The sequence below is a fragment of the Mytilus galloprovincialis genome, chromosome 13 (genome assembly GCF_965363235.1).
Source record: "Mytilus galloprovincialis chromosome 13, xbMytGall1.hap1.1, whole genome shotgun sequence".
Classification (NCBI taxonomy): domain Eukaryota; kingdom Metazoa; phylum Mollusca; class Bivalvia; order Mytilida; family Mytilidae; genus Mytilus; species Mytilus galloprovincialis.
The window spans coordinates 62,514,911-62,527,260 of record NC_134850.1 but is presented as its reverse complement, the minus strand read 5'-3'; the positions used below and the strand labels follow the sequence as shown (position 1 = coordinate 62,527,260).

At 31.2% G+C, this 12,350-nt stretch overlaps 1 protein-coding gene across 1 annotated transcript; it reads left to right on the top strand.

Annotated features, from left to right (window-relative positions):
• Window positions 1-242: 242 nt before the first annotated feature.
• Window positions 243-11,877, top strand: LOC143055897 (uncharacterized). The gene is made up of 7 exons (XM_076228942.1): window positions 243-825; window positions 4,447-4,627; window positions 5,375-5,460; window positions 6,211-6,411; window positions 8,493-8,632; window positions 9,831-10,021; window positions 10,578-11,877. The coding sequence occupies exons 1-5, from the start codon at window positions 372-374 to the stop codon at window positions 8,498-8,500; spliced, it is 930 nt and encodes a 309-aa protein (XP_076085057.1). The 5' UTR covers window positions 243-371; the 3' UTR covers window positions 8,501-8,632; window positions 9,831-10,021; window positions 10,578-11,877.
• Window positions 11,878-12,350: the final 473 nt, after the last annotated feature.

Here is a 12,350-nt window from a genome sequence, read left to right as displayed (position 1 = left end):
CATTATTTTGACACCGTTTGCGCACCGTAGTTGAGAACGAATGCCGTAATATATTTTTTATTTTTTATAAATTTAAAACAATGTATTTGACTCAAAGTTATCAGATATTATATCTTACCTTATTTTTAGTGAAATTTTGATTTTAAATCAATTTTAAATGTCAAATTAATCCAGAATATACGACAATAATATTTACGCGGTATTCCGCCTATTTCCGGCATTGTTTACATTGACATCAGACGACATCAGAAGACCCGTCAACAGATCGTTTACCAGTATATTTGAACATTTTTTAACCATTTTACATCAAACTTTTATATCTTATTTACTTTTAATATACATCGATGCTATTTTTATAAGATCATTATTCAATGGGGAGGTTTAGACACGGATTTTTGTCTTGTAAACAAAAACAGAAAATTGCGTCAATTAGGAAGGGTCAGAACATCAGACAAACGGCTCGAACAGTATTACTAGATCATGCATATACAACTTCATATCCATCGTCTTCATATAAACAACCAGACCTGTCAAATTTTATAAATGAGGAAGTCGTAGATGAAAACAATGTTAACATAACATCAGACGACAGCTGGAGAAATGGAAGAAGGGTCGTAGAACTTGGGGTATTGGCAGATCATCTCGCTGCGTGCAAACAATGTGGTCTTCCACTCTCTTTACAAAACTGTTTAAACATAACAACATGTGGCCTGGCTGCTGTCTTGAAAGTTTTATGTGTCAACCAAAGTTGTAAAAACATCAATGCCATACCAACAGGAAAACAGCACAACAGAATATGGGATGTAAATACAAAGTTAGCAACAGGTAAATGTAATCATCGCATCCCAGTGGCGGATCCAGAATTTTTCATAGATGGGGGCCCACTGACTGACATAAGAGGGGGCCCACTCCAGTCATGCTTCAGTATTTCCCTATATAAGCAACCAAATTTTTTCCCTAAAGCCGCCTCTGCATCCATTCAAAGATGTCTTACTTTATAAATTCTTTATAAGTTAAATAACAAACAAGTCTATAAATTGATATAAGGCTGAAAGAAAAAATATGTGCGTTTCTTGTTCACCTGTAGCAATAATGTACATGCATGTGCAATCCTCTATTTTTTATCTCTCAAATATGTGTATTAAACATATAATATATTATGGATATTTTACACTAAGCATGTAGTGGCTGTTAAACTTCATATCTGATATCTCATCCTAATTTTTTCAATCATGTTTTTTTTTCCTTAAAAAAATATTTTGATCCCATAAAGTCATGCCATATTTGACAAAAAAAATATTGTGGTCAAGAAGATGACAAAAAAAATATTCAGAATCTTGCTTTCCCCTAAATTAAAACCTTATACAGGTAACATATAGCAGGGGCGAATCCAACCATTTTAAACAGGAGGTGTTCCTAACCCAAGAGAAAAAAGGGGGGTGTGTTCCATGTACATGTCCCCATTCCAATGCATTGATCGTCCAAAAAAAGGGGGGTTCCAACCCCAGAACCCCCCTGGATCCGAGCCTGTGAGTGTGAAGTGTTAAACTTTGATAAAAATAATTTGATGGAAAACTTACAAATAAAAAATTATGTTTACACATTGTGTGGAAAAAAATCTGACTAGAACAAACAGCCATAACCATGTAACCCCCTTTAAAGTGAATTAAATTGGTTTCTTCCCTAGAAAACTTTATACTGTAAATTCAGAAATTATTGTGAAAAAATGTGACTGAGTTGTAAATAATTTAAACTTGAATTTTGAAATATTTTACATGAATTTTTCTCAAAATCATGAAAATTTAAATACTGAAAATCTAAAATAACAAAATTGCAATAATGAATGTTCAAACTTCAAAGTAATTTCTGAATTTACAGTAGTTTAAACAAGTGAAACTGCGAGCTACTGCTCACTGATGATACCCAGCCGCAAGTGGATAATATTAATAGTGTAAAAATATGCAAGTGTTCGGTAAACAGGAAGTTGTCGAGTGATGAATCTGAAAACGCATCACACGGTATAGCTGACTTATAAAAATCCTGAAACCAAATTTCAGAAATCCTTGTATTGTAGTTCCTGAGAACAATGTGACGAAAATTTTTAACTTGGTTATCACGTGTAAAATCATACAAGTGTTCGGTAAACAGGAAGTTGTCGAGTGATGAATCTGAAAACGCATCACACGGTATAGCTGACTTATATAAATCCTGAAACCAAATTTCAGAAATCCTTGTATTGTAGTTCCTGAGAAAAATGTGATGAAAATTTTCAACTTGGCTATCATGTGTAAAATCATACAAGTGTTCGGTAAACAGGAAGTTGTCAATTGATGAATCTGAAAACGCATCACACGGTATAGCTGACTTATATAAATCCTGAAACCAAATTTCAGAAATCCTTGTATTGTAGTTCCTGAGAAAAATGTGACGAAAATTTTCAACTTGGCTATCATGTGTAAAATCATACAAGTGTTCGGTAAACACGAAGTAGTCGATTGATGAATCTGAAAACGCATCACACTGTATAGCTGACTTATAAAAATCCTGAAACCAAATTTCAGAAATCCTTGTATTGTAGTTCCTGAGAAAAATGTGACGAAAATTTTTAACTTGGTTATCACGTGTAAAATCATACAAGTGTTCGGTAAACAGGAAGTAGTCGAGTGATGAATCTGAAAACGCATCACACGGTATAGCTGACTTATATAAATCCTGAAACCAAATTTCAGAAATCCTTGTATTGTAATTCCTGAGAAAAATGTGATGAAAATTTTCAACTTGGCTATCATGTGTAAAATCATACAAGTGTTCGGTAAACAGGAAGTTGTCAATTGATGAATCTGAAAACGCATCACACGGTATAGCTGACTTATATAAATCCTGAAACCAAATTTCAGAAATCCTTGTATTGTAGTTCCTGAGAAAAATGTGACGAAAATTTTCAACTTGGCTATCGTGTGTAAAATCATACAAGTGTTCGGTAAACACGAAGTTGTCAATTGATGAATCTGAAAACGCATCACACGGTATAGCTGAATTATATAAATCCTGAAACCAAATTTCAGAAATCCTTGTATTGTAGTTCCTGAGAAAAATGTGACGAAAATTTTCAACTTGGCTATCATGTGTAAAATAGGACAAGTGTTCGGTAAACAGGAAGTTGTCAAGTGATGAATCTGAAAACGCATCACACGGTATGGCTGACATATATAAATGTTGATACCAAATTACAGAAAGGGTGGATGTGTAGTTCCTGAGAAAAATGTGACGAAAGTTTCATGGGACGGACTGACTGACTGACTGACGGACGGACTGACGGACGGACTGATGGACGGACTGACAGACAGAGGTAAAACAGTATACCCCCCCTTTTTTAAAGCGGGGGTATAATTATTTAAAACTTTAGTCTAAATGATAAGTACATTTCACACAATAAAATGACTTCAGATCTATACATGTACTTGTACATACATAAATATTGGCCTTCAGTCTCTGAGAGAACAGATTATAATTTTGCTACATTTAGCTGAAATTTTGATTAAAATTTACTTGATAAGTATCAAGCAAGCAGACTTACCACATGTAGTACAACGGTTGACCAACCTTGGGGGTTTAGTCAGACAATCATTTACATGTACAAAATGTAGATATGATGTAAAAAGAAGGCAAGTTAACCATTTATGAAAGCTTCACATTTGCTATTGGGTCTGTCTAACTCTTTATAAGTTCTATATAAATGTCCATGCACATGTATATGAATCATAATTTTAATTGCAAAAGTAACTACATGGACCATTGTTGGGAATTCCAGATATTTTCATCCTTCCACAAACATCTAATTTTAAATCTAAAAGGTTTAATAATACAAAGACACTTATAACCACACCACTTCTGACTGAGGTCACACACACAAATTATTGCGGTCAGAGTTTTAACTGTTAGATTTAAACCTTCCCCTTTTATATAAAAAAAAATTGGGTAATGAGTGGTATGATTGCAAATGGGACAACTCTCCACAAGAGACAAAATGACAAAGAAATTAACAACTTCAGGTCACTGTACGTCCTTCAACAATAAGCAAAGCCGGTACCTCTAAATAATAAACTATAACAGACCCTGAAATTACAAAGAGAAACTAATGTCCGAATTCATGCAGAAAAAAATGAACGGAAAACAAATTTATGATGAAGCACATATCAACAAACAACAACCACTGAATAACAGGCTCCTAATTACTTGGGACAGGCACATACATGTAAAAAATGTACTATTACATACAAAATATGTGGTGCGGTTAGACATGTTAGATATGAAAAAGTGAAAAGATTATATAGGGTAAAACTAAGGCCCAACTTCAGGGTAGGCGGTTAGTCATCCCTTAGGGGGCTAGATTTATAACAAAAATCAACCTCCAGATTTAATAAATTTTGTTTTCTATTATTTTAGCATCAATTCATACTGGTCTTGGTGAAAGGCAAGTAAATGGTTTTCTATCCACATTAAATATACCTCCAGTTAGCCACAGAATGTTTGACCAACGACAAAATGAAATTGGAACAATTCTTGAAGAAATTGCAGAGAAATCGATGAAGGAATGGACAGAGAAAGAAAAGAGTATGACGAAAGAGTAAGTTAATAGAAATGATTTTGGAGTTTGAGGAATAGTAAATTTAGAAATTATTGAGTGCATTTATCTATTATTGCGATTTCATTATTTTAAACTAAAATATGATTTAAATTTTTGCAATGTTGATAAAAATCCTTTTTACATAGAAATAAATTATAATAAATTTCAAAATGTGAGTTTGAATTATTGCCATATACATGTATTACTAAACCTGTCGCAATTTTTTCGCAATAATAAAAACAATGCAATAATTTCAGAAATAGCAGTATAGCTATAGTACTTCAATTTTAATGAAAGAAATTATTTAGTCTTCTTATAAATATTGATTGAAATTCATATTGATTAGTGGTTCTTAATATCTTGTCGTTCATGCAGGTTTCACGCTTCATTGAAGACCCATTGGTGGCCTTAATTCGGCTGTTGTGTGCTCTATAGTAGGGTTGATGTCGCTTTGACACATTCCCCATTTCCATTCTCAATTTTAATTGTTTCCTGCATGCTTAATCAGGACAAGAGCAAGTTATACAAATTACAATACATCCAAATTTCAGGTATAAATCAATTTTTATAGTCAATTTAGAATTTGATAAAAAGGCATTTTTTAACATTACTTTAAAAATGGTGTACAAATAAAATAACATAATGTTTAGAAATTATTAAAAAGTATTATTTATAGTTTATACCAGCTGCTATAAAATGATATACAGGTATCCATGTGTTACTAATTTCCATTTTTTTTACTTAAAGATGTAGTGGAAACGACGACATAACCGTAGCAGTTGATGCAGGGTGGCAAAAAAGAGGTAGTGGCAGATCGTATGATAGTCTCACAGGTAAGTTAAAGAAATTTTTATGTGTTTTATTACTTTGAACGACAAAACTTTATAAAAAGAAAACTAGACCTATAGTTGTTAATGTTTATGTCATTTTGGTCTTTTGTGGATAGTTGTCTCATTGGCAATCATACCACATCTTCCTTTTTATATAGACATAGATTTTTAAGCGATACACATATAACCAATTAAACATACACCGGGGAATTTTTTCTTAATACTACTCCACATGAAAATTTTCATACAAATAATTATGTCCGGTGTCTGACAGCTTAGGGGGTATTTAGTGTTATACATGTATATCCTTGTCCTTTGGTAAGAGTCGGCTGTACTGTAGACATCAGTCTGTCTGTTACATTGTCAGTCTATTTATATTTACTTATTCGTTTTATATTGTCTTATCAGGGCCTTTTATAGCTGACTATGCGGTATGGGCTTTGCCCATTGTTGAAGGCCGTACAGTGACCTATAGTTGTTAATGTCTCTGTCATTTTGGTCTTTTGTGGATAGTTGTGTAATTGGCAATCATACCACATCTTCTTTTTTTATATAAATCAAATGTTTTCAAATTTGAAAACAATTATTATGATTATAAAACATACACTTTAAGTTTGATTTTCAGTCTGATACCCTGTAGGGTTTTTAAACAGGAGCCTTTATGTCCTTGATACAGTCTTCTTTTATTTTTATAAAATGTAAATGTATTCTCCAATTTGAATGAATTGATTTATTGTATGAATTATTGTACAGGTCATTGCTCAATGATTGGAACAAGAACAGGCATGATATTAGATTATAGTTTAAGATCAAGAACATGCAGAGTATGTGTGACAGCTAGAAGGATGAAAAAGATACCTAAAGTACATACTTGCAGAAAGAATTATAGTGGGAGTTCCAAAGCAATGGAAGCTGACATGGTGGTACAAATGGTAGCTGATGCAAGAATAAAAGGTACGAACATTATGACGATAGTTGGAGATGAGGATGCTACAACCATAGCCAGACTGAGAAATAAAGTAGACAAGTCAATAATAAAGCTTTCAGATAGTAATCATGTCAAGAAAACCCTAGGAAAGAGTCTTTTTGCTCTGAGAAATAAACATTCTCGCCTTACTACAAAGATCATTTACTATTTTATGAAATGTTTTAATTTCTTGGTTGCACAAGCTAGAGGAAGACCAGAAGAAATATCAAAGAATTTACCTGCACTATCTAAACACCCCTTTGGTGACCACACCAGTTGCGATCCCAGTTGGTGCCAGTCTTTTGAAGACTCTAGTATGAAATTTCGCTCTTTACCATATGGTAAACCTCTAAAAGACAAGCAACTGCAGGCCTCATTGAGCACATTATTCAGTAATTACATAACACAGTCTGAAAAGCTAGCTAACCTTGAGAGTACACAAGGCAATGAAAGCTTCAATAATACAGTGGCTTCAAAAGCACCAAAAAACAGACATTATGGTAGTTCTGGAAGTCTTGGCTATAGGGTTGCTGCAAGTGTCGTTCAAAAAAATAAAGGTCACAAGTACCTCGTAGATGTAAGAACAAAATTGAAAGCATATTTGAATTATTGTTAGTCTCCTAAACAAGCTTGAACACTGAATTTCATATGTTTCTTCTAAAATCATATGAATACATGTACATTGTAGCCATTTGGATCCACTGAAACTAGATTTATACATAAACCAGCTGTAGCAAACTATTTAGTAATAATAGTTTTCATATTTAAAAAGTAATTTGTCTAAATATTGAACACAAAATTAAGTATCTCTCCAGCTTAGAATTGTGCAATAGGAGATACATTGATTTATAGCCTACATAAAATTTCAATTAACTTGGACAAAGGGAGATAACTCTCAAATTTGTAATAATGTACAAACAGAATATTTATAGTTCAGATTTAAAGGTCATATATGTCCTGTAATCAAGTAAAACTGCCACTTTAGAATACATTTAAATGTATTAGTTTATCTCTATATATAGAGCTATAACATATCTATATACTGTATGAATAAATGGGTATATAAAACAACTTATTTTCCAAATTGCATGATTCTTAGATGGGTCTGCTACTTCAAGTTTGACATAGAAAACAAAATCATCACAATTCATGTTTGTTTGGGAGACTCTTTATTTTCCTAACTTTTGACAGGACATACTATGGTATACATTTCTGTCTGTCTTTGTAAACTCAGTTTGAATTGCAGAATTGTTTTGGAACTAGTATGAGAATTAATACTAACTGAAACTAAAATTTCTCCTATAAAACCACAAAAATAAATCATTTCATGGATAATGGGGTACCATATTTACTTCTGGCCAATCTGTTTATTATGATTATGACATTTTATCATTATGTAATGTTGTTTTTTTTTTTATTAATTGTTCACCTGTCAAAGGAAAATTAGAGAGAAATAGGATAGCAATATTTTTTCTACTTTTAGTTTTTCTAAAGAATTTGATGAATGCTGGCACATTGTCTTGAACACTATATAACTTATTTAAAAGTTTGATAGAATGTTTACCAACTAAATAAACATGATAAAAGGAATTACATTTTGCTCCAATTTTTATTCCTTTCCTTTGACAAAATAAAACAAATTGACAATTTATATATTGATTGCCACATTGCATTTTTGATTATATATTCATACTTTTGTTCTTGTTATTTCTTATGATATTACATTACTATAAGTTCAAATTACTCATATCAGGCCAATGGCAATGGAGAATAAATTACATAACACGTAACAGAAAAACATATATTTTTATTAAAATAATTGTAATGTCATTAAAATCAGTATATATATATTGCTTTGTAATGGATAACAATATTTTCACACTAGAATAAAATAGTTTTTCAGTTCACAAATCAATGGGTGATAACTCTTTTCATGCCAGGTTAACTTAGTATATTAAATTCAGCAAATAATATAAATATTTCACCTTTCATATAAAGTTGGAAGGAATTTACTTACTCATACTAATGAATGAACAAATATTTATTTATATATATAAATACATTACAGGCAAATAGAACAGCTGGTCTTTCACCTGGTGTTCACACATCCAAAGTTAGCGCGCTGAGAGATCTCCAGTACAAAAAGAGAAAGGCAATAGCGATTACAAAGAAGGCTAAACTGAGAAGATTAGAGTTGAAGACAGAACGGTAATTTGAAAGATGCATTTACATAATAGATTAAAATATAAAGAGCCTGTTCAATGTTTCTTTTTAAAAAGATATTGATATAGATGTTTATGAGACCTAAATCCCAAAAACAAAAGGAGTGCAAATCAGCCATCAGATAGATAACTTTAATAAACCAAATTACCCCCAAGAAGGGTATTTTGTAAGATAAATATATAATGAAGATATCTGTAAATTTGATGAAAATCCTAGTTGCTTTGAAATAGTTATAATTTTTTTAAAGACTTTTGTGGGAACTGCACATTCTATTTTATTTTTACCTATAATAGATTAATTAAATCCTTAAACTTCACAGCAATACTCAGCCAATAGTCTTAAGGTGGCTCGTGGGTACAAAAATTTTAGCAAAAAATTAAACCTTTATTTTTTCATTACAAATTTTATTTATTACACTATTAGTTGTTACTTTATGATATGGTACAAAAAACAACCCAAAAAAATTATTTGGTTTGGCCCCAGATGACTTTAAAAATTGAAAAAGCTCCAAATTATCTCCCTTTGGTGCAAAAATGACATTTTTTGGCCTTAAATTTGAAATATCGTTTTAAACTCATGGGTGACCTATATTTTTTATTAATGTTTTCAAATAAGCTGTACATAAACTAAATAATTGTAAAATTTAAGCGATTTCTTATATTAGGTTATTTTTTTATTTCGATATTTCTACTTTTTCTCCTATTAGTTCAACAGAAAAAAAGAACATTAACAAAAATGTATGTTTCTTCCAGAGGCAGATTTTAGCTTTAATGAACGGTGACCCCATTTTTTTATTTCATTTTTCTTTAAAGTATATGATAAAGTTCATTTATGAAAAAATATAGCGAAATCCTACATTAGAAAAAAAAATTCATTTATACCCAGGAGCCCCCTTAACTTCATAACAAGCTAGGATTCAGTAAGATCCATATATAACTGAAATAGCAGTATAATTTTATGAAAATCCAAGTTAATTTGAAAAAAATAGTAAACAAATTTAAAGTTGACTATCTAAATTAAGTCTGACTGAAAATTTTCTCACATTCTATACTACCTATTTATTAAATCCTCAAATTTTATTGCAATAAATCAAACTTCCAAACAACCTGGCATTCTTTAAGATCAATGTATAATTGAGAAACATGAAGAGTTTCATATTCATTGTTGAAAATGTTTTTTTCAGTAATCAAGATATATCAAGCTGTGAAGTGAGGGAAGGAATCAGTTACCAGTCAGGCATAGATATTGAAGAATCTAGATTGGATCCTGAAAACATAACAGAAATACCCCCTCCTAGAACTTCAAGAATAGAAGCCTCACCAAAGCATGATTCTGTTACAGAAATTTTCTTTGACATAGAAGCTACAGGACTAAGTATGTTATAATAAAAAAACTTTTTTTTTCAATACATTTATTGTCCACGCCACAACGTGATGGAGAGACCTTTAAAGTGATGCTCCTTGTCTGTCTGTCGGTCAGTCAGTTACTTTATTAGGTCATTCAAATCTTGCAAAGCTGTTAGTCACCATATGTACTCGATCTTTTTACAACTGCCATTTATAATAATAATTTAACACAACTTATTGGAGATATTAGACGCTGATGTTTTTGACAATTCTACACTATACTAACACTTTTTAAATCCAACTCCTCAGAGAGTTATGGAACTTGAATTTTTTTAGCTTTCGAGATCTACAATATGTATGAATACAAAGTCTGCCATGTACCTTGAAATAAAAGAAATATGTGGATTTCTTGTGTAAAACCTTGTACATTATATGAACTAAATGTTATCACTACTCATTGCTATACATTTTGTGGAGAAATTGGTAAACTTATTTTAATACAGAACCTTTACAACCACTGATACATGTAATTCTTATGTGAACATCTAGGAACTGGAATAAGTTGTATTTATATTGCTTTTTAGGTAGATCATCCCATATCACACAATTAGCAGCAAAGAGTGCAGCAGAATCTTTTTCAAGATTTGTCCTACCCCAGCACCAAATAACACCAAAGGCGGCAGAGATTACTGGATTGACATTTGAGAATGGGCAGTTATTATCAAATGGAAATGTGTTGCCTGCTGTCCATATCAAAAAGTGCCTCAATGACTTTATTTCTTTTCTTGAAAAAACTAAGAACAATGTTTTAATTGGCCATAATGTTCAAACATATGACTGTGTGTTATTGTACACTTCACTACAAAAATGTAATTTGCTTGATAAATTCAAGTCAACTGTGATAGGCTTTATTGACACATTGCCATTATTTAAACTTTCTCATCCAGGTCTGAATTCTTATTCACAGACAAATTTGTTTGAAACATTTATGAGCAAATCATATGAAGCCCACAGGGCTGATGAAGATGTTGATGCACTATGCACACTTGTCAATAAGAAAATTGAATTAAATGTTCATTTTGAAAAAGTATATATACCAGAATGTGTCATATCAGACAAATTCAATTCTATGAAAGAATTGCATAAAAATTTGCCTTCTTTGAAGCTGTTGATTGATCGTAAGATACTTTCATTAGGAATGGCACGTATTATTGCCAGTAGTGGACTGTGCTTAGAGCACTTGAAGTTGGCCTTTTCTAGGAATGGTTGTAAAGGTATAAAAGATCTTTTCACAGAAAAGAGTGGTTCAGGTGTACGTGTTACAAAATCAGAAAAGATCATAAGACAGGTTTCAGATTTTTTGAAAGAATAATGTCATTTTCATGAACTTTTTGATGTTGTTTTGAATGTTTTTCAGTCCTTAGTTATATATTTTTAATGAAAAAAGGTCTTTGTTGTACCTAGTATACAGTGATCTAGATTTAAAACAAATTTTTTGGTTAAAAAAGATAACAGTATTTGATAAATTGACATATATGTTATGAAAAATGTCTAAATTTAAATTTCCCGTAGTTTTTCATGGAATTTTGATTTTTTTTCAGCTCTAATTCAAAATTTTGCACATTGACCTATACTTTTCTATTAATAATATCTTAAAATAAAGTCTTGTGAATTATTTCTGAATTGTTTTGAAAATTTCTTGTTATTTTATAAAGGTTAAATCAAAGGTTTCATTTTGATGTCATTCTCTTTCCCGTACTTTTTTGTTTATTTTTTTATTACGGGAAAAACACATTGACTATATGCCTTGAATGCACAATTTTTGTAGAAATTGAAATAAAGGTATATTTTTATTGATATTAGAATAAAATATATTTACATTTGTATGAATTGTTGTTATAATTGAAACTTCAATGCAGATGTTCCAATTCTTTGAAAATACCGGATTTTTCAATACTGACATTATGAGTGACCATAAATGCCATCCTTACGAAAAATATAGCGCATTGACCTATATTTTTTTTTTCATTTTTCCACTCCCATATGAAAGGAGTTATAAAAAAACACAACAGGAAAACTTTCTTGTTATTTTGAATTTCAGTAGCGAACCTCCTTAATTAGAAATTGTTTGCTAGCCCTTCTCTGTGGTAAGAAAAAGCTAAATTTTCCCAACATTCTATCATTATGGGAAGATAATATAATTTTGTTTTCATTTGTAGACATTTTCAAAAAAGTTAAAAAAGTTTTGTGTGGGTTTCAATTATAATTTTTCACTAAAGCATTCGGCATAAGTTTGAGGTTTCTGGAACAAAGGGATGGCTATGGTGTTAAGTTTTAGTGTTTGTGCGTATCTATGT